Source organism: Festucalex cinctus, chromosome 1 (assembly GCF_051991245.1).
Source record: "Festucalex cinctus isolate MCC-2025b chromosome 1, RoL_Fcin_1.0, whole genome shotgun sequence".
Taxonomy (NCBI): Eukaryota; Metazoa; Chordata; class Actinopteri; order Syngnathiformes; family Syngnathidae; genus Festucalex; species Festucalex cinctus.
In genome coordinates, this window is record NC_135411.1 from 27,407,893 (window position 1) to 27,431,477 (window position 23,585).

Here is a 23,585-nt window from a genome sequence, read left to right on the forward strand (position 1 = left end):
CCCCGGCACTGTTAGACAGTGGAACCCCTTCATGTGATAGTCAGCTACAGATTTGAAACCATTTTTTCCCAAAGGAAATAAAGGAAAACTAATTATGATTGAGGATCAAATGTGATTTGTAATTATATTACTCTCTGTGGAGTGGACTATACAGTATAAATAAAAGTTGCTTACTTGATAAGCACTAATAATAATAAAATGATTAATAATAATAATAATAATAATAATAATAAAATGATTAATAATAATAATAATAATAATAATAATAATAATAATAATAATAATATTAATAATAATAATAATAATAATGTTCATCGATTCATTCATTTTCGTGACCGCTTATTCTTCACAAGGGTTGTGGGGTTGCTGGAGCCTATCCCAGCTGGCTTCGGGCAGTAGGTGGGGTACACCCTGAACTGGTTGTCAGCCAATTGCATACTACTACTACTACTACTACTACTACTACTACTACTACTACTACTAATAATAATAATAATAATAATAATAATAATAATAATAATAATAATAATAATGATAATAAGAATAATAATGCATCAGATTCATATAGCAGTTTTCTGGACACTCAAAGACGCTTTATATTGGATGGCTGTCAGTTAATTATAAATGAGAAAGGAATATTAGAAAGTCTGCAATTGGCTGGCAACCGGTTCAGGGTGTCCCAAGCCCACTGCCCAAAGCCAGCTGGGATAGGCTCCAACACCCCCGCGACCCTTGTGAGGAATAAGCGGCCACGAAAATGGATGGATGGATATTAGAAAGCTGTATTTTTATGATTTATTTATTTATTTTTTAAAACATTATTTTTACTTTCTAGTTATTTTTGTTTAGTTATTTTTCAAGAAAAAATAAGAAGAATATCGCAATTCTTTTTAGATCAATTTAAAAAAAAAATCTCAATTTTATATGAAGAATAATATTAATTTTAGATTTAAAAGTCATGTTATTCCAAACAATTTCAAAGAACCCCGCGACCCTTGTGAGGAATAAGCGGTCAAGAAAATGAATGAATGAATGAATTTCAAGAACATCTTGAGTTTATAAGAGAATAATTTTCCCCCCATAATTCTAAAAAAAAAAAATCAGGCTATGAAAACAATAGTTGATTTTTGTTTGTTTGTTTGTTTGTTTGTTTGTTTGTTTGTCTTTGACAATTTTTCTGCTTTAAAATCCCGACTATTACAAAAGCAATCTTTCTCTCTTTTTTTCAGAACAGACCTAATTATTTCTTGGAAAAAAACTTGTAAGATTGTTACCATCCCTTTTAAATTAAAATGTGATTTTTCATAAAATTCCACGCAACATTTGAAAATTTCTCATTCCTCTTGAAAATGTTAATTATTGAGAGCTCACTGAAGTATAAAGAATTTGCATTAAAGCACTTCATGATGCTGCAGGGACTCGTTACGCTACATTTATCTTTGATTTATCAAATGTGGGTATGTAATGTTGAATTTAGTGTAAAAGTCCTAATTCCTGGTTAGATTTGTCAAACGTGGCGAGCTCATTGACACAGAATGAGTCGGCATTAAAGCATTCCATGATGCTTGTTATTGTCGTGTTGTGCTGCGTGAGCGTGAGCAGTTTTTGTGTGTTTTATGGTCAGCTCTGAGTCACACCCAACAAAGCTTGTCAATCACAGTCACCTGCATTTGCTGTTCATGTACAAAGTATTTGTTATTTGTTGGCCAGACAGTGACAGTTTGTCTGATTATAGGCAAGTGTGTGGTTGACGAATACTTTCCTCAGCCCCTCGTTCAAGAGAAATGAACACACCAGAAAATGACGACAATAAAGGAAAAATAGTCCACTGACAGACACTTTACGGAGAGATGATATGTGTAGTCTCATCAGTCTGTCTCTCTATGATTTGCACACACTTGTGGCTGACAACGAGGCGCTCTGAAGCGGCCATGCCACCGGAATGGAAGATGCATTTTCAGGGTGCACATAGCTAGTTAACTGCATGTCACAATTGCGACAGATGAAGGTCTCCGTTCTTTTATAGTAAGGGGCATTCATGTTGAGCTCGAACGGGCATCACCATGTGCCGTTTTCGCCACTTGCCCCCAAAAAACGGTGAACTGAAAAGGTGAAAAACCGTTTAATGTGATATTGCTTACAATTGAGTACTGTCATGCTCACAGTTTTCAGCATTTAGCCTCAAACATGTTTAATGTATTGAGAAACAGATCTCAAAATGTACTATTGGATTGCTTATTTTGTGCAGAAACTCTTCTTAGTGTTTTAAGCACTAATTGGAGATACCATGCCTCCCAAAATGAATACCCCCAGAATGACAGAATTTGTGCTTTCCAGCTTTTCAGTCAATGTTTGACTTGGAGAATTTGAGCCCCTTGCAGTCTTCTGTGAGCTCACTGGTGTGGAATTTGAGCTGCGGGTGGGGGGCAGATTCCTGTGTGTGATGTCCATAAATGCCAGTTGAGGTGCCACCTGAACATCAGATGTTCTCCACAGGGGGGATGAGAGGAAACGCCTGCAAGGCATCTTGTGCAGCAGGTGGATGACGACGTTATAAAGCAAGAAGTCACATCTCCCACTCTTAAAGAGGCAGATGTCCACACACTTAGGGATTTATGAGCTTTTCGCAGCTTTTACAGTCCACACTCTACAGGTGGGTGATGACCCCCCACCTCCACAGGCCACCAACACACTCTGCTGTTTGATAAGTGAGCCGCAGCAAACAGTGAAACAAATAATGAGCACAATGAGACCTTTGGCTGGCCGGCTCTAGATAAGTCTCCACCTCTTGTTTATATGCTGAAAAGGCTTTTGAGTGCAGATAAGGTGCTTGCAGCGGGCAGGTTAGTGGCAGCGCTGCTGGCGGGAGGGTGGAGTCAGGCCGGATCCAGCCGGGAGGGTGCGAGGAGACACTTGCGCTTCGGCCTTGTTTTGTCACACGTCGGCTGCAAGAAGACAGGAAGTCAGCTGCCGGGGGGAAATGAGAATCTAAATTCAAGCAGACCACAAGAGGAAGCGGACAACATGGACGCAGGAGGACAGCAGCATTACGTATCCACCTTCAGGATGCACATCAAGTCTGGGAACACGCCGAGAAGTGCCGACAGAGTGACAACAGACGGTGAGTGCACTGCTTGATTGTTTTATTGGAGGTGAGGCCTTGAAACAAGTGTGAGAATGCTGAAACTTCACCTCAATGACATCATGAAGTCAGGAGGGAGCAGCAAAAATGAATTCAGAAGTGAACAGAAATCTTTTGTCTATCCTTAGAAAGGTGACACCAAACTGATTGACTGTTTGATTTATCGATCGATCGATCGATCAATCAATCATCATACCGCAATAAAATGTCTCAGAACAACCAAAGATTTCAGTAAGTGTAAGTTTTCTCAAGACTTCAACCCTATTGAGCAAACATTTTACCTGCTAAAGAAAATCCACAGACGCATTCTACATCATAGGCAGTGCACCAGATGGCACTATTTTATTTTTTTTCACTTTCTTGCTGTTTTAGAGAAACAATTAAATAAGTGTAATGTTTTAGATAGGCCATGTCAGTCCTCCGTCTTAAACTCTACAGAGAAAGCATTTTACCTGTTAACTCATTCACTCCCAGCCATTTTCACAGAAGCAATCCGGCTGTTTTACTGGATTATGATTTTGCAAGGCCCACAGAATATTGTGTTCAATTGCTATAAAAGCATGCAACCTACCAAAAGAAAGATTAAAGTCTCTTCTATCTGTAAAGTATGTTTCTATCTGTTTCCGTTTTGCAGCAATTAGCATTAGAAGAGAGGTAAGTTTCATCAGTTTTCACAAATCTATTTAAAATTCTAAGTAATTTAGCTTTTTTTCTAGATGGCCCTGGTTGATCTCCTTTGCTCTGCTGCCACCTGATGGCCGTTTGTGCAATTTTGTGTAATAAATACCATTTCTGCAACTGTTCTTTGCAGTTGAGAGGCTGCATCAAAGCCTTCTGTATGCTCTAGCATTTAAAAACAAAACAAAACGTATAAATACGTCTTTGGGACACTTAAAACATAACAAAAAAACGTATTTACACGTCATTGGGAGCAAATGAGTTAATAAGGAAAAGTCTGTGGACACTACAATCTACATTATGAGCCCCAGAAGAGGCTGGTTTTATTTCTTCCTAAATATTTTATGTTTAATACAGAGCAGTGATCCAGTAAGTGTAAGGTTTTGGCCATCAATGTTAATCTAATGCAGATTTAACCACTGTCGAGCAGGGGTCTCAAACTTAATTTATATAGGGTGTGTTTTGGCCTACATTTAAGTATTCCACACAAAAGTGGTTCAAGTATTGCAACAAAAGAAGAACTAATCCATTCATCTTCATTAATAACATTTTAGAACATTAATGGTTCTTTAGAACATGAGCAACATTGGTGACCTGGTCCTATCTATCTTATTTCTTGAGCATCGCAACTTTCTCTGTGCATACAGTTGTGTTCAAAATAATAGCAGTGTCTTTAAATAGCTCCAAATCGTGTCGTATTAGTCCTGTAGTTTTTATTTTCATGCATTGGGAACACAACATGTTCTTAATCAAAACATGAAGAAACAATCTAAACATTGTCTGGCACTAATTCCGTTTGGACATTTGTTGAAACAGTCAAGGCTACATGATAAAGCTGTATTGTGGCTACAATGAATCTGATCTGCTGTCAATACGCAAAATGGGGGTTGGTGGTCTGGTTCCTGGAATGCGGCTGGCGTGGGCCGCTCTGCTGGGTGAGCTAGGCTGGGTAGCGCTCAGGAGTCATCAAGAACTACAAGTGCTAGCAACAGTGGTGTGCTGAGCTGACAAGAATCGAGGCAGAAATTGCTTGAATAGCAATGGGCCGAATGCAAGCCGATCTACTCTTCTGGAAAGCACAACATGTGTGAAAGCTGATCCGAGGTCAGCGAAGACGCTACTGGTGAAAGAGAAGAATTGCGCTTGCCTTGGCTGCTCGCCTGGCGGGGTGGGCCTGCTGGTGCCGTCTGGGGACAGATTTACCAGTTCCAAGATGAACTGAGCAAGCAGTGTTTGGGATAGTATGGGATGGATGATAAAAATTCATGACTATTCTAAATAATGTATATGACTGATGCGTTATAGTAATGGGTCGATGGGGACGGGTCTCGAATAAGCTTCGGCTTCTACCCGTCAGCCCTTCTTTCGGATGTCAATGTTGCAAATGATGTGATGTGATTGATGTAAGCTGCAATGTGTCGGAAAAGAAAGAATGAATAAACCAAACATATATCAATTTTTTAATTGCTTTTCAGAAAATTAAGAAAAATAAGAAATGTGCTGTTAAATAAGGGCCACCTGATTCACACTTGTTTTTTCACAGAATGAATAACTTCAGTAGTTGATCTCCACACTCTTATTTTTGAACACACCTCTTTGAAGTAATTATTCAATTGCACAGATTCAGGAGAATGCATATGAAGAATGTTGTGTATGTTATCTATGACTCAGCTACACCTGCTTGTAAATTGTTTTTCATGTACGTAGTAATAGATTTTTTTTACCAAACGCAAAGACTGATCAAAAAACAACAGTGGTCACAGGTTTCAGATCCCTGCTATTGAGTGAGCAATTTACATGCTTAAGAGAATTCCATGGATATCCACTCTGCATTGTGGGCAAAAAATAAAAAATAAAAAATATATACATATATATATATATATATACATATATATATATATATATATATATATATATATATATATATATATATATATACATATATATATACATATACATATACATATATATATATATATATATATATATATATATATATATATATATATATATATAGAGCAAGCCATTTACCTGCTCAGATGCAATGACATTAAAGAGTGTAATTAAAAATGAAAAATGAAGTCAATGGACACTTACTCTGCATCACGGGCACCAGATTTATTTCTTTTGTCATATTTGATATCTAATACAGTGTAGCGATCCAATAGATGTATGGACAATTTAACATTTTTTTTCCATTGCAGTGCCCTTTTGATTTTAGCCGTTCCCATTCTGTGTGTGTTTCCTCGACACGTCTGCACATATCTTCTCAAAAAGTGTTCCTAGCGGTGTTATTTTTGTTCAAAGCAGCAACAAGTTGAGTCAAAGAGCTTTCTTCAGCCTTGAAAGTGACAGAGTACTGATGTCAACGAGGCGTGAAAAGCGCTGCTGACGATCCTCTTGCAAGTGTGCTGAAAAGGTCAACCATAACACAATGTGACATGACTTGTTGTTGATAGTTTTTCAGCATTTCCTGCAGGTAAATGCAGGTAAATGGTTTCTCAATTGTTAATAATTTGCTTCTTTTCAAAAGCTAGTATGACTCATTTGTTTAAAATGGTGAGGTACATCTCGTGAGCCCACATTGAGTGGTGCTGCATTGCTTGACGGCTTGCTCTAGAATGCAGTAACTGATGAATTTCACTTCATTTCAATGCCACAGGTTTCAAACACTGGTTCTCCAAGGCCCAGTCTTGCATGTTTTAGATGTTTCCATCCTCCAACACGCCTGATTCAATTGATCAGCTGAGCTCATAGCAAGCTCGGCAAAAGGCTGATAATGAACCTAATCATTTCAATTAGGTGTGTTGGGGAAAGGAAACATCTAAAACATGCAGAGTGGGTTGAAAGTCAACATGATTCAAGTTTAAATGAATAGGGTTGCAATGTTCCCTATGTGCTTTTAAGATGATACAGCACAAGTCCACTATTGAGTATAATCAGAGTGTGTATACAGTAAACTGCAGGTGTTTACATCCCCTGGTCTGCACCCTGTCCAGGCGCTCCTCCATCCCACCAGCGCGTCGAGCCGCCCGTCTTCGTGCGGCCTCTGCGGGACTGCTGCGTTGATGAAGGCAACGATATCGCTCTGAGCGGCGTCCTTTCAGGGAGTCGACCCATCAAAGTCACATGGTTGCACAATGGTGAGGATGGACACAAAACAATAGTTGTCAAAATGAAAATAAATAGGCATGCTCAAAAGTAATTCGTCAAAGTATTGGTTAAATTAAGCTTTCAGCCACGCAGCCAACTTGTCCCCCTTTACAATCTAACTGTTTTCAAAATGATCAGGTTTCGCGCTCTGCTATTGAAAATGATCCCTAAATATTTGAAGAGGACACATTTGAAACAGATGCAACGTCTGTTATCAGGTCTAAAGAAGGCAGACCTGAAAAGACAAAGGAAGTCTGACATTTTGGTTGGATGTAGTCATTTTTGTGTCATTTTTACAATTTCTTGGAGTCCTGCAAAAAGGATGCTAAAATTGATGTTAGACCTCTGCTAACATGACCATTATGGATTTGGACATCAAGAAGATTGTTTCTTTTCCAAAGAGAAATCTTTGAAAATGGTGGGATGACAACTCTGACTAGAAGATGCCGAACAAAATTCTGACCACAACAATGGCCATGATGTTGCCATTGGACATCTGACACGCATGTATGCTGGACCTTCAGTTTACCGGACAACGCAAATAGTTGGAATTAACTTTTAACCCAGAACTCGTGATAGTGGGCAGAAACCTGAAGGGATTTTCCAGGACAGAGCCTTGGCAGAACGGTCAGGGACATACCTTGTCGGCAACATAAAAACAATTTTATAGAAAACTGACTCAGATTCTTCACTCACCATAAACAAACACGGACTTCTACTTACTAACACTTGACCACCCCTTGCTCGTCACCTCCTGGCAGGTGAGACAGCCCGTTTTGGAATTCCCGCTCAGGACGGCGGCAACGTAAGCTTGGTCGTGCGTGAGTGCCTGCCGGAGGATGCCGGCGCATACACCTGCGTGGTGGAAAACACGGCGGGGAAAACTTCCTGTTGCGCCGCTGTGTTTGTTACAGGTGAGGGCCGATGAGAGAGCATCCCTAAATGAACAGATCATGTTATTGTCATCTACTCTACTGGTTTTGTCAAACTAGTAAACTCTTAACTTATCCTACCATTTTGTGACCCAACAGACTTTGAAACTATTTCTAGCATGCAGAGTCGAGCTTCTGCAAATAAGAGCATTATTGGAAGCGGGAAATCAGCTCAGTCTCCTCATGAAGGTCAGCGCAACTCCAGAGGGTCCACTGGCACCTCCTCTATCAGCTCTGATCCGCAGAGTCCAGTCTCTCCACGAGGTTGGGATTTTTGGGGGTTGTTGAAAATTCAGCCTGCAAATGCAGTTTAGCTGACCAACATTAAATTTGGTTTGCATGTTTATCCTGATTGGACCCGCAAAAAAAAAATTCAGGTTGCCATGCCAAAAAAAGACACAGGAAGTCCTTGAGGGTAGTTTCAGTTTCTTCTTCTTCTTCTTCTTCTTCTTCTTCTTCTTCTTCTTCTTATTATTATTATTATTATTATTATTATTATTATTATTATTATTATTATTATTATTATTATTATTATTATTATTAACAAAGCCACACAAAAAGTCTCTAGATCCAATCCTTCAGAATTTTTGAGGACATTCAGCCCCTTTACCTAGCAACATGAAAATCGGTATGTAGACCCACCAAAAAAGTCTCAAGAGCCCGCGCTATAAAACACAAAGGATGTCTGCAGTTTTATTTTGAGTGACCATTTTGGATGGTTTACATGAAATTTTCTTGGATTTTTCTTTTATGTCAACCCACAAAAAAGATACACAAAGTCTGTTATTTTGCTTTATTTAGGCCCCCGACACTAGTTTCAATAAGCAACATAGTATATATTGCAAGACTAGACTCAACAACAACAACAAAAAAGTTGCAACAACCCATTTACGAATGCACAAAAGAAGTCTGTCATTTTGTTTTGAAGCGGCCATTTTAGGGTCATTTTGACCAGTTCCAGTGGTCTTACAAAAAAGGACTCCTTGAGACTTGAACAAATGTCTTGTGGGAGAAAAACAAAACAAACAAAAAAACAGGAAAATGCATCATCTCCGGTGCTCACTGTATCGCCACACAAAATAGAGACTTCAGGAAATTTCTCCAAAGATTACAAGTGACTTGTAGGGCAAACATAAATACTACAATACCGCACCTCCACAATCCTTCCTTCTAAAAAACATCCTGTCTGTCCCTTGCAGAGGTTATTCCAAAGAAAAGAGCCAATTCAGGGACAGGTAAGAGACATTCTTTTCTACTCCTTGCTTCTTTGCATTATTTGCTCTGCTTCCTTGTACTGTATATTTGCTGAGGAATTTTATCAGTGGGTGTGTACAGTAATAAATGCATAAAGACTCGAGACACCGGCCGTGACACCTACAGGATTTGTTGATGACAGAAATTTATTATCTAAGTACTTCAAGATGATCACATTTGGAATAATAAATATAAAATAATTAATAAAGAGCAGCGAATAAATAGATAAGAGTGTGTGGGTCTATATCAGGGGTGTCCAAACTTTTTCATTTGAGGGCCACATACAGAAAATCAGAAGGACACAAGGGCCACATAATGTTATGAAGAGAAATTGTGTTTAGTCCTAAAAATTGTACAAATAATTTATTTGTGCTTTTACATATTTAGAAAAATGCTACAGTATATAAACCATCCATCCATCCATCCATTTTCTTGACCGCTTATTCCTCACAAGGGTCGCGGGGACTGCTGGCGCCTATCTCAGCTGGCTCTGGGCAGTAGGCGGGGGACACCCTGGACTGGTTGCCAACCAATGGCAGGGCACACAGAGACGAACAACCATCCACACTCACACGCACACCTAGGGACAATTTGGAGCACCCAATTAACCTGCCGTGCATGTCTTTGGAATGTGGGAGGAGACCGGAGTACCCGGAGAAGACCCACGCGGGCACGGGGAGAACATGCAAACTCCACCCAGGAAGGTCCGAGCCTGGACTCGAACCGGAGACCTCAGAACTAGGAAGCGGACGTGCTAACCACTCGACTACCGTGCCGCCCTATATAAACCAATTTATTTGTAATTTGGCAGTAGGGTTATTATAGTCTGCGATTGGTTGGCGGCCAGTCCAGGGTGTCCCCCGCCTACTGCCCGGAGCCAGCTGAGATAGGCGCCAGCAGCCCCCGCGACCCTTGTGAGGAATAAGCGGTCAAGAAAATGGATGGATGGGTTATTATAGTTTTGGAATTTTTCATTTTAGTTTTTATTTTGTTTTGTTTTATTTAGTTAGTTTTAATTGGTTTTCAGGCTGGTTCTGTTAGTTTTTTATTAGTTTTAGTTCTTTAATAAATGCTTAGTTTTAGTTTAGTTAGTTTCAGTATTAGTTTTAGTTTTTTTTTTAAATGTGTATTACTCGTTTTAAAAAACACCATGGGTGCGACGTCATTATTCCAGTTTGTATCAAAATAAATCTACTAAAAGTCACATTTAAAATCATCCCCAAAGGCCCATGCATTAAATTAATTTCCAAAGACTAAAATGAATGACATTTTTGCCATAATTATAGTTTTATTTTCGTTAGTTTTGTAAACATAAAATTTAGTTTCAGTTAGTTTTCTTTTTTTTTAAAAAAGCATCTTCGTTTTTATTTTATTTCGTTAACGAAATAGTTTTTTGAATTTTAGTTTTTTCGTTAGTTTTAGTTAACTAAAATAACCTTTAATGGCTCCTGTTTTTTGATACCCTCCCTTCTTACTTTGACCATGTCCAAACATTTTAGTTTTTATTTTATTTGAACTGAGTCAAATGCCATTTTCAGCATATGTCGCGGGCCACTAAAAAATGGACGGTGGGCCGCAAATGGCCCCCGGGCCGTAGTTTGGACACCCCTGGCCTATATAAATATCCACAAGAGCTGAATCTGATCTGTTTTTTTTTTTATCTACTTGATACATTTGGCAGTACAGCAGCTCTCTACTGGCATTATTTTGTGTTTATCCAACACTCCAGCAGTTTTCCGCGCACTTAGTGAAAACACACTTGATCTGTTTTATGTTTTGTTTTTTTGGTCACTCGTCCGGGCAGGCCCGGTGTTGCGCTTGGAGAACCCGCCGCAATTCGTGGCGGTGAAGGCGGGACATCCTGCACGCGTCACATGTCGATTCACCGGCAGCCCCCCTGTGGTGTCCTGCTGGATACGAAACAAGGAGCAGGTGCTGTTTTCTCATGGCTATTATGTATGAATGGCAAAAGGTGGAATCTGCATTTAATCGTTTCCCATAGACCCAACAAAATTTGTCATTTTTAAATGATCATTTTCTGACAATTTACTACTTGGCTCTTTTTCTGCTGCAGCCCTGATGACCTCACGGCATGTGTACAATGTATGCATGCATTGACTTTTGTGCATGTTTGTTTGTTTTGGGTGGCTATCTCGCAGCTAGCGGACAGTCCAGAGGTTTGGACAGAGAACTCGGACAAGAGCAGCACGTTGGTCTTGGCTGAGGCCGGCGCTCAGCACACGGGCCGCTACACTGTTTTGGTCAAGGACCGCAAGAGCTCGGTCCAGCACACACTCACCCTCTCCGTCATAGGTAAGGATACAAACACGCATCACAAAGTGCAGCATTCTGGGTAAACATCCTGTTCATCAGACAGGCCGCAGCCTCCCGTCTCCTGTCCTCTGGTCTCCCTGGTGTCCCCCGGGAGCCTCGTGCTGTCCTGGTCGGGGCCCTGCTTCGACGGGGGCAGCGCCGTGCTGGGCTACGTGGTGGAGGTCCGACCCGAGGGCCAAGAGTGGAGCGAGCTAACGGCCCAGTGTGCGAGCACGTCGTACAGGGTGTGCGGCGGCCTGCAACCCGGGGAGGAGTACTGCTTCCGGGTTAGGGCCTACAACGCGGTGGGGGTCAGTGAACCTGGACCAGCATCACCTGGGGTCACCATGGACCACAAGGGTGAGCGCTTTTATATAAAATGTATGTTTATGTTAGTTTGTATTAATATATCATGTAAAAACAATACATGTATATATTAGTGCTGCCAAGAGATTACATATTTTTAACCAATCAATCACACAATTAATTAGCACAAAACATTAATCTCATTTTTCTACTTCTATTTCTACTATTTTCTACATAGTTTGTAGCACATGTTTACTTGAGTGAAATCTTGGAATTAATGTTGAATTATCAAATAGAATGTATATGTAGATTTAATCAATTTGATTTTCGAATGCAAATTGTCTCCTTTGATATGCAACTATTTTTTTTTAATGCATTATAAAATTTAAATCTCCAAAGTTAACACTTTCGCATTGACTGCCCTAATATATGTGTTATTTTTATTTTATTTTTTATTTTTTTGCATTTGTACCCTTTCACAAATATAACATGAAGGATAAGCCAAAAACATCAGAGGTGAAGTCAATGATTTAACTTATGCTACCTTTGCTAAAAACAATCATTTGAATATAGATTATATTTATTTATTTATTTATTTATTCATTCAATCTTAGATTATTTGTGTTATTTAATTTTTATTACAAACTCAAGTCTATTAATAACCACCTATTGTTGTTGGGGCTGCTGTTCAAAACGACTGAAGATAAAATAAATGACTTTAAATTAAATGTTAGCGATCAATTAAGAAAGACAGTAGATTCCATTTTTATATATATATATATATATATATATATATATATATATATATATATATATATATTGCCATTATGACAACTTTACAATATGCAATGTATCTAGCAGTTACTTGAATAACCTCTTTTGCACTTACATGACAATTACAAATGAATTAATTGAAACTAAAATGAACTAATTCCGTAATTCCCTTTTGGGAAAAGCCTTCAAGAAAACTGTCCGACTGTTATAGACTAGAGGACTTTGTTGCATCTGGTGCTTTTTATCTGCCTAGATTCCGAGGCAACATATGAAGAAGAAGAGGATACCACCGCAACTTTTGTCTCCATCGACTCCGCGCACAAAGTCACAGACCACTACGATGTGCAGGAGAAGCTCGGGATGTGAGTGATTGTGTGTTTTTGCATGCATGTGCGGAAACATTCCAAGTCGAGGGGATTAAACTGAAAGCGTGTGCAGGCATGGATCTGCTCTTCAAGCTGCAGTGTCGACATGTGGACAAAAGTATTGAGACGCCACATCATCAATTAACACGGGACCTGTTTTACCCTATTGACAAAACTCCATGCACGTTTGTAATTACATAAAAATGCCACAAGATGGCAGCTGAGTGCTTAATTGGATTGAGTTGTTAACGCTGATCTGTCACAACGCAATACAATGCCTCTAGTCTAGCATGTACACGATCATGAACCCATCTTACATATATGACTTTCATTAAATTATTCAACACCAACAAACCACATTCAGATTATAGGAAGTTGCCATGACATCACAATATAAACAAATGTGATCTAGTAAATTTTGTGTTGAAGGCTGTTGTAATAAAATAATAATAATAATAATAATAATAACAATAATAATAAAATAACCTAAAAATATGACAAAGAAACATGGGCACGAGTGCTATACACAAACGTAACATTAAATTTCCCTTTTGGCATTTACTAGGGGTGTCACGATTCGCCAACTCCACGATTCGATTTAAATTTCGATTTTGGGGTCACGATTCGATTTTTTTTTCGATTTTTTTTTTCGATTTTTTTTTTTCCGCTCCCCCACTTTATAACACAGAGGCATATGCTTCTGTAGGCTAAGGCTAGTCTATGATCATTGGTTCTATTCATTGTACAGTAAATCTTATTTCAAAAGATCGGCTACATATAGGTGATGCAATTTCCATATTATTTTTGTGTAAATTTATGTAATATATGATAATTGACATTAGGCAGGAATGATCAAATTCAAAGAATTTATTTACAATATAAAGTTAACCGTCTTGTTCTTACTGAAGTGTAAAATAAAAAATAAAAAAACAAAAACAAAAAGTCACAGTGGGTGCCTGCCATCTATTGACTGTTTTTGGTTACAACAGTGTGCTGTGCGTTCCTCTTAAAATAATGTGCAATGTGCAACAACAACAACAAATATATTGTATCCAAAGTCATGGAACAAATACAGCCTGAACAAACTATATCCCAACATTTACAGTTGCTGGGCATACTGTAGCGTGGTTCAAGTACACTAATTAAATGTTTGAATCCAGCGTTTTCCAAGGCTGCAGGTCTGCTGCTATAAATAGACCTATGGATCTGGCGTTTCGCGCGAGCTGAAGTGTGTGGAAGTTTCACTGTAAATGAGGATGAAATAGTTGGTTGGACCGTTGTTTTCCCACTTCTAGTTGAATTTGATAAATCTAAATCTTTGTGATGCCTGCGTAAATGTCCCGTCATGTTTGTCGTGTTTCCCGTTGTTACGGCTGGCGGCTCGGGCCCGCCGCCGGCTCCGCTCCCCTAGTATGTATGTGTGTGTTTGTGTCGGCTGGTGCCCGTATAATGGTACTTCAGTTTGAATGCGCCAGCGCGACACTCTGATTGGAGGACTGTGCCAGCGCGACACTCCGATTGGACGACTGTGCCAGCGCGACACTCCGATTGGACGACTGTGCCAGCGCGACGCTATTGTGTATCCGTGTATTATACCCCTATTGGTTATTGTTGTTTCTCCTCCGTTCTGTCAGTTCTGTCAAATGCGGTTATTATTTGTTCACCTTCCACTTTCACTCCCTTGTCAAACCCCTGCCTGAAATTTCAAGTAAAACTACTCAGATGTTAAAGTCGACCCGTGTTTATCTACTCTATATTTTCTGTTATTGTGTTACTTCCCTTCCCCTTGACGAGCCGGGCGTAACACCGTGGCCGAGTACAGTACGCGCACATAGCATATCTTGCAACTGTGGTCTTTTTATCGACAACGTGAACGTTGTCGACATAACTCACCGGGAACGCAAAATGTTTCCAAACTGGTGACGAGAGAAGCGGGAGCGGCTTGAAGCACCATTGCTGTGTCTGTCCGCGCTTGCCATCATGACTGCAGGAGAAGTCAGCTAACAAGTGCCGTTAGCTAGTAGCTGAATGGCTGCGTCTCATTTGCTTTCCTGGGAGGTGGCGGTGGCGGCGGTGGCGGCGGGCGCGGGGGGGGGGGCATCGAATCGTGTGTCCTCTCTTCTATTTCGATGCTCGAAATCGTGACGTAATTTCGATCGATTTCGATAAAAAATCGAAATCGTGACACCCTTAGCATTTACACACAATAATAAATGTTATACAGGCAAATTGTAACGGCAAAGTAGACTACTCAGGCTAAAAAAAAAAAAGACATTTTAATTTCAAACACAGTCCAAGAACGCTACCAATGAATTAAACCTAACAACAACACTGAGATGCCACTAGAACTTTTGTGGATTTGGCACAAAAACAGCGGAAAGGGAACTTCGCAAATACTGAAATGCTTATACAGTACAGGGTTTTACTGTAGTACCACAGTCTAGTGTAGCGTAGCATGATAGCATCCAGTACAAAATAGATCAAAAAACAGCTACTCTATTTGGATTACTTTTCTTGATTATGTCATTCATTCACTGCTCTGTATAATACATATTAGGGAGAAAAAAAAGACTGCAACGTGTGTCTGGTGTGGGAGTGGGACTGTCAACCATGATGCAGAGTTGCATCATGGACATGTGTCCCAATATACCTTTGTCCGCTGTCCACTTCTGCAGGGGTAAGTTTGGGCTGGTGTTCAAGCTGAAGCACCGGATGAGCGGTCGCGTGTGCGCCGGAAAGTTCTACAAAGGCCGCCGCACCAAGGAGAGGGAGGCGGCCCGCAAGGAGATCGAGCTGATGAACAAGCTCCACCATCCCAAGCTGGTCCGCTGCCTGGCCGCCTACGACCACAAGCCCGACATGGTCATGGTCATGGAGTTGTGAGTACCGTTGCACTGCTTTTGTGCACATGTTTGGCCACTGCATCCATCCATCCATTTTCTGTACCGCTTATTCCTCACAAGGGTCGCGGGGGGTGCTGGTGCCTATCTCAGCTGGCTCTGGGCAGTAGGCGGGGGACACCCTGGACTGGTTGCCAGCCAATCGCAGGGCACACAGAGACAAACAACCATCCACACTCACAAGCACACCTAGGGACAATTCGGAGCACCCAATTAACCTGCCGTGCATGTCTTTGGAATGTGGGAGGAGACCGGAGTACCCGGAGAAGACCCACGCGGACACGGGGAGAACATGCAAACTCCACCCAGGAAGGCCGGAGCCTGGACTCGAACCGGAGTCCTCAGAACTGGGAGGCGGAAGTGCTAACCACTCGACCACCGTGCCGCCCTTGTTTGGCCACTGCAGTATTTATTTATTTATTTATTTATTTATTTTGGGGGGGAGACTATCACAAAAGTTGCTGCTCAGTGCTGCTCACTTGGTATAGTGCGTTGTTCAGTAACCAGGAGGTTGCAGGTTCGAATCCCACCTCCGACTGTACATTGCAAATACAGTGGAACCTCTACTTACGAATGTCTCTTCATACAAAATTTTCGAGTTACGAAACGCCTCAACGGGAAAATATTGCCTCTCGTTACGAAATAAATTTCTAGATACGAAAGGTAAAAATATATTACCAAACGCAACATACTTTCGGCTATGGCCATTGCCTACCATAGGTACCTATGAGCGTAAATACTAGATCGGTGTTTGTGCATCGTTCTGGCATCCCATTGGCTAAGAGGAACCTTCGACATAGGTATGAAGTGTATACTAGATCGGTGTCTATTGACACGACGAGAGGAGGTAGGACTCAGACGCAGGTATAAAGTTGGCCAACAAGGCTGCAGCTTTAATGACTGGAAACTCAAATCGCCTCTTAAAGAGGGAAAAAAGGCTGAACAAAAAGAGCTCCAAACTGGAGATACCAAAAGGGCACTCAAAAACAGGGACAACAGAAAGCGCTCCACTAGGGAGGAAAACAAGGGGCAAACTAAGGGCGTAAGGCAAGGCAAGGCAAGGCAAGGCAAGGCAAGGCAAGGCAAGGCAAAGCAAGGCAAAGCAAAGCAAAGCAAAGCAAAGCAAAGCATAAAACAAGGACTGTGGTACGAGGGCTGTGAGGACGCTTCCATGCACTGAGATGTGACACTTCGGCAACTGAGGGGAGAATGCAAGTGGCTTTTATTGTCTGGGTTGATTGGTAGCAGGTGGTGATGATCATGGGTGGGGACCGGTAATCAGTGAACTGCAGGAAGGGCAAGTGACCTGGGGTGAGAGGGGAATCAGAATTTCAGGGTAAAACAGGAAACATGGTTGTAAAAATAAAAGCATGGGCCGTCACGCCGGTGACGGCGTGACTTCTATACAGCGTCCTCATCATTCATCCCGCGGCCCATGAGGTGTTCCGATAGTTTTTCGGAAATGTATGAACTAACGGCCAACGAATTTGTGCAAAATTTCAAACAATTGGTGATTGATGAAGGCACAGTAAGTTTTTAATTGCGATGAGACAGGCCTTTTTTTGAAAAAGATGCCTCACCATACCGGAAGTTTCCATGAAGTTTCAGAATTTGTTTAAAAGAATCGGCCAGAAAAAGTGTTCACCAGTCGGGCGTTTGCTCACTAAGATGATACTTGCATTGGACATTAACGAAGGATTGTTTAAAAAAAAAAAAACACACCCATGGATCAGTTCTTTACAAAACACCAGGCAAAAAAAAAAAAAAAACATTCTGAGAGAGGAGAACATGAACCAAAGAGGGCAAAAAACGATGAGGACAGCAGTTAAAAAGGTAAATGAGCATCATTTTATTCTTAACTCTATTCTTTGTTTTTTTACATTACATACATGCACAACTCTCATTTATTGTGCAATAATCTAATTGTAACATGTATTTGTTACATGTTTTGATGCATTTTTACGCTTTATAAAACATTTATGTCTGAAATTTGGGAGGCTTGGAATGGATTAGAGCATTTACATGGAAAATGCGTCCCTACTTACAAAATTTTCTACTTAAGAATTTTTTTCCAGAACCAATTAATTTCGTAAGTAGAGGTACCACTGTATATTAAAACAGTCACAAAAGTTGACCATGCCCTCCATGCTCATTGTTAGAAAACAAATTTTATTTACCGTAAATTTAAAATATAAATTATTTTTACTCCATATTTTGCATGGGTTGGAATAAAAACATGTTGAAAAAAAATAATATTACCAACAGACACTGTTTGTGTGCAGCATAGCAGGCGGGGAACTTTTCGAGCGCATCGTGGACGACAACTTTGAGCATACGGAGCCTGCCAGCGTACTCTACATGCAGCAAATCCTGCAAGGCGTGTCCTTCATGCATCGGCAGCTCATCGTCCATTTGGACCTCAAACCCGAGAACATCGTGTGCGTTGACACAAGCGGCACCGCCGTCAAGATCATCGACTTTGGACTGGCCACCCAACTCGGTATGTGCACTCGCAGCCATTTTGCGTGGCTGTTGTTGTTTTTTCGTTTGTTTTTACAATTTTGCTAAACTTCCTGGGTGCCTTACGAATGGGATGTAATAGCTATGTAAGGTGCTCTGACGCCATCTTGTGGCATCTATAGGACATTACGAAATTGAAAATGGTGGAAATTACGAATTTTCACAATTTACAGCAGGGCTCAATCCCAATCCCACTGTAATTGTGAAAATTCACTGCACAAGAGATTGAACCAGGTTCAAAAATGGACTCTACTTCTCTGCATCGAATGCTTGAAGTTGACTAATTGCAAATCATGTGTGTGTTTGGCATTTTGTTTTCCAATTTACTGAGGACTCTCAATGAGCACCTCATTGCCGACTACAGCGATCATCAATTAATCGAATTTGATTGAACTTTCATCCCACTATAGGCCATTACAAATAAAAATAGTTTAGTCATTCAGACTCTACATCGAACTCAGTTTTAGGGTTCTGTCTTAGTCAAATTCCCCCATCCCTTTCTCTATGGGGCCAATAGGTTTTGGTTACCATGACGACTGGGGAAAGCACTCGTGCCTTGTGACTAGGCGAGTGGCTACTTGTCCTCAAACAGGCCTTAACAAAGGCAGCTCCAAAAAATGTACTTGGTCATTCAATCGTACTTGATGGATGAGCAGAGACAACTATTTGTATACAAGAAATTCAAAAGTTCATTCTCCATAACATGTTGGCTTTAAATGATTGGCAGATGGCAAGACTGATCTAAGGGTGATGCAGGGGACGCCGGAGTTTGTGGCCCCTGAGGTGATCAACTACGAGCCCGTGTGCTTAGCCACAGACATGTGGAGCATCGGCGTCATCTGCTACATACTGTAAGTGGGCGACATTTGGCCGTGAACCCGTTCGTTCTCACGCTAAAACACAAAGGTCAGCATGAGGAGTTGAGTGATAGTGGGCGACCTTTGGACACATACAGGGCGGTGCATTCCTGCACCGTGTTAAAGCGAGGCCAAAATCATTTCCAGTGCAAGCATATTTCTGAATTGTTTCTTTTACATCGATGATTTGAAAGATAAGAGATAGGAGCTTTATGGTAATTTTAATTATGGTATTTTATTTATTTATTTTTATTTTATTGGCCACAAGCACAGTAGAATCACTTATGCACTAAAATTTACAAAGCAATTGTTTTTTTCTTTCTTTATTATTTTCTAATTTTTATTTTTTCCTCTTTTTCTCTTTTCTTTGCTTTTTATTTTCCCTTTCCTTATTTTTTTTCTTACTTTTCAGTTTCTTCTTTTTTTCCTTCTGTTCTTTCCTTTTTTATTTTTCTTTCTTTTTTACATTTTTCTTTTCTTCTTCCTTTGCCATGTTTCTTTTTACTTTTCTTTCTGTTAATGTTTCCATTTTTATTGTTTTTTTGTTACTTCATCTAGTTTTATTTATTTTTCTTTTCTCTGTTTTATCATTGTTCACTTTTCTTTTCTTCCTTTCTTTTTATTGGTTTGTCCTTTTATCATTTTGTCCCCATTATTTTTTTTCTTTTCATTGGATTCTTTTCCTCATTTTTCCTGTTTTTATTTTATTTTTATTATGTTTTCTTTTCTTTTTATTCTTTCCCCCCTTTTCCTATCATTTCTCACATTCTTTCTTTCTTTTCATTTGTAATATTTCTTTTCCTTTTTTCTTATGTACTGTTCCCTTTTTTTTTCTTTTCTAAAATACACAGCCATGCCTGCATTTGAGCTGCACTGTTGAGTTCAGCAAACCAGTCTTAACTTGTTATTGCCACCCAGTGGACACATGATAAATATGCATTTACACATCTCTGCATGTGTGTGTGTGTGTGTGTGTTTGTAGACTCAGTGGCGAGTCGCCCTTCCAGGGAAGCAGCGACGCTGACACGTTGGCCTTGGTGACGGCGGCCCAGTGGGAGTTTGACGAGGAGAGTTTTGAGGACATCACCGACCAGGCTAAACATTTCATCCGCTCCTTGCTGGAGAAAGACCCCAGGTGATCTCGGGACACTTCACATTCAATGGCGTGTAGGTGTATGTACTTAATGTTGTGGCCTTCTCCTGTGTCCGTCTCCTAGGCGACGCATGTCCTGCGAAGATGCCCTAGCTCACGCATGGATGGTGGCGTTTGAGTCGGCAGTTCCCGCCTCCACCAAGAGTCTTCCCAAGGACAAGATGAAGCGTTTTCTCGCCAGGCAGAAATGGAAGGTAAACGACAAATGTTTTTATTATTTGGGGTCATGGATGGCTTTGGACAAGAAGTGGCTGGTTGAAGCCATTAAAAAGTTGTGCTTGAGTCAATAAAGTGATTGAAAGTGCACTGATGGCTGTCACTCCTTGGCTATCTGTGGAGGGATTACAATTTGTTGTAAGTAAACGTGGAAGGCTAGATAATATCTAACAATATTTACTTTACCTTAGACATAATGTTGGCGGCAGTGGATGACTGGTTAGCATGTCTGCCTCTCAGTACTGAGGACTCGGGTTCAAGTCCAGGCTTTGGCCTTCCTGGGTGGAGTTTGCATGTTCTCCCCGTGGCTGTGTGGGTCTTCTCCGGGTACTCCGGTCCCCTCCCACATTCCAAAGACATGCATGGCAGGTTAATTGGGCACTCCAAATTGTCCCTAGGTGTGCTTGTGAGTGGTTGTTCCTCTCTGTGTGCCCTGTGATTGGCTGGCAACCAGTTCAGGGTGTACCCTGCCTGCTGGCCATAGCCAGCTGGGATAGGCCCCAGCACCCCCTGCGACCCTTGTGAAGAGCAAGTGGTTCAGAAAATGGATGGATGGATAGACATGATGTTGTGTAACTTACCTTGCAAAAGGGACATAGCAGATTTAATTGGTCGCTTATTTGCATGGTAGGCAGACACTCCAGAGAACTGAATATTTGTGACAAACCATTAAAAACTACATTTTCCATAATATTGCCTTTAGAGTTAATTGTTGTCCTCACAGAAAGCAGGCAAGGCCATGCTGGCATTGAAGAGAATGGCCTTACTGAGCAAAGGGGACAGCACTTGTTCTCCCACCAGCCCCGCAGAAGGTGACACATCATCTTGACAACTCATTTTTTTTACTTTCATGTTCTTATCAGCGTTTTGTTTCACATCCATCCTTCCTTCTTTCCTTGCTGACTCAGAGTGTCCCATGACACCAGAGACGGAAGACGCCTTGCTCTCATTGGAGCGCAAGATGCAGGGACCGCCTCACTTCACGAAGACCCTGCAGGACCAGTCGGTCTCCACGGGGGCCAGTGCTCACCTCGACTGTCACCTCACAGGTATGTGCTCACTTCGTTGTGCCCTTCATGGAGCGTATCCGGACGGACTTATGGCAAAACACTCATAAAACTTTTCTGAATGTAAGTGAGTTAGCTTTATCAGAGACTGTAAATTGTCTTTGGTGTTTTCACAACTGTCTCAGATGATTGGAAATATATATGCCTGCTTGGAAATGAATCTTTGTGTCTCAAAACTGCCATGTCAAGTTCGTTGAAGACTTTTCAGACTTTTAATTTTACATAAAAGTGCATTTCACATGTGTTCTTGACTGTTAATTTGACCAATACCAATTGTCTGTGTGGATTTAAGCCTAAAGATTTCATCAACTTTTGAGTATGGGTGCCAACAGCATGGCAAAAATCGAGAAAGAAATGCCACTTGCAATTCTGTATGATGGTTGGAGCCGTGTTTTATTCTGCTGAAAGGTGAAAAATAACCACTGTTGTTCATTGCGGCTGACAATGGGTAACTTGAAGTGCAGAGACAGCAAGCTACTCTGCCAGTCAATTGTAAAAAAATAAATAAAAAATAAAATAATAATAATAATAATAATAATAATAATAATAATAATAATAAACAATGATGACGTGTTTTCTGATGTTCCTGTAAGTATGTGGAAGGATAGATGCCGCTGATAGTAAAATTTGTTGTTTATAAATAAATAAATAAATAAATAAATAAAATTAAATTAAATATCCTAGTTATCTCGCTTGTGTCCACTGGTTGGCTCCATCTCAAACTAGCTGGTTAAATGTCAAGCTATTTATCTTCTCAAGCAACGGTTAAACATACATGGCAACAGTAGAAATGTACTTTATACTCTATATACTTTGCTTTATAGCCTACTTTGCACTGACCGGTAATATTAAAATAACAGACTTTACATCTGATGAGGGTAAAGATGGCAAAAATTGTTGATGAAAGTAATGCGCAAGAATATCCTTAAGTTATCCTGGCCTATAGTCACTAGCTAGCTAGCGAGCTAGCTCAACAGCTAGCTAGTTGTTGAATCAACACAGGAGAGCAACACAATGTAGTTAACAATTGTTGTCAGCCATCTAATACAAAACTGTCATATCTGGATTATGCAGGAAGCAGTTCTATTATCTTTGCTGAATTTAGGATATCCTGACCCGGATGTGGTGTGGCTGCGCGGAGAGGAACCCGTGGAGGAGTCACCAACCGTCCGGATAGAGTACGAGGAAGATGGCCGCTGCACGCTGATCCTCGCCAAAACAAGCATACACGACTCCAACGTTTACACATGCAAAGCCACCAATGACCACGGAGAGACCTGCTGCTCAGCATCGCTCGTTGTCCGAGATTCAGATTAAATTTGTTTTTACACAGTCCACGTCCTACATGTGATGCAGATTAAATACACTGCGCAAACATCAATCTGTAGCCTACTGATTAATGAAGTTGGTGTTCTCACAAGAATTGAATAGGATGTTGCTTGAAAAAAATGATGTCATTAGTGAGGAAAATACTAGCGATGGACTGATATATTTTTTTCCAGGGTTGATACCGATTATTAGATGTCAATGAGGCCAATAACTGATATTTGAAGACGGTATTCACTTTCACTAAAAGGAAAAACAGTGGCTCAAATTTTTAAAAATTCAATCTGTTAACTTTATGTTTCTTAAGGTTATTTTTATTGAATAACCTTTCATTTGCAAAATATAGTTTTGTTTTTTTAATATTTGAAAAAATCTGTTTTAACAATTCTAAAAAGTTCAGGGAGCTCCCAGGGTCACTGGCATGTCTTAAAAAGTTAAATGAAAGATTAAACATGTAAATAGCTCCCCTGTTTTTAGTTCACCGTAAATAAAGTTTTCCAAAATATATGAAATATTAAATATGAATATGACCCTGTCTTAGTTTTAATTTGAAACAAAAATAGAAGGTGCAAAGAGGTCCAAGGGCAGGCAGCATCTTTAATAAAGTTAACTAAAAATGTTGCTTAAGT

General features: G+C 40.4%; 1 protein-coding gene across 1 annotated transcript; it reads left to right on the forward strand.

Moving 5' to 3' along the window:
• Positions 1-2,842: 2,842 nt before the first annotated feature.
• On the forward strand, positions 2,843-23,011 carry mylk5 (myosin, light chain kinase 5). The gene is made up of 17 exons (XM_077526977.1): positions 2,843-3,121; positions 6,820-6,963; positions 7,735-7,887; positions 8,005-8,169; positions 9,105-9,140; positions 10,964-11,091; positions 11,319-11,472; positions 11,533-11,832; positions 12,806-12,914; positions 15,593-15,796; positions 18,100-18,317; positions 19,065-19,188; positions 20,177-20,329; positions 20,412-20,541; positions 21,288-21,375; positions 21,472-21,612; positions 22,736-23,011. The coding sequence occupies exons 1-17, from the start codon at positions 3,025-3,027 to the stop codon at positions 22,945-22,947; spliced, it is 2,556 nt and encodes an 851-aa protein (XP_077383103.1). The 5' UTR covers positions 2,843-3,024; the 3' UTR covers positions 22,948-23,011.
• Positions 23,012-23,585: the final 574 nt, after the last annotated feature.

Bases quoted from the DNA above. Each gene is read 5' to 3' on its own strand.
- mylk5 (XM_077526977.1), top strand. From the start codon at position 3,025: ATGGACGCAGGAGGACAGCAGCATTACGTATCCACCTTCAGGATGCAC. The intron at 15,797-18,099 runs GTGAGTACCGTT...GTTTGTGTGCAG, and splicing joins ATGGTCATGGTCATGGAGTT to CATAGCAGGCGGGGAACTTT. The intron at 18,318-19,064 runs GTATGTGCACTC...AATGATTGGCAG, and splicing joins TGGACTGGCCACCCAACTCG to ATGGCAAGACTGATCTAAGG.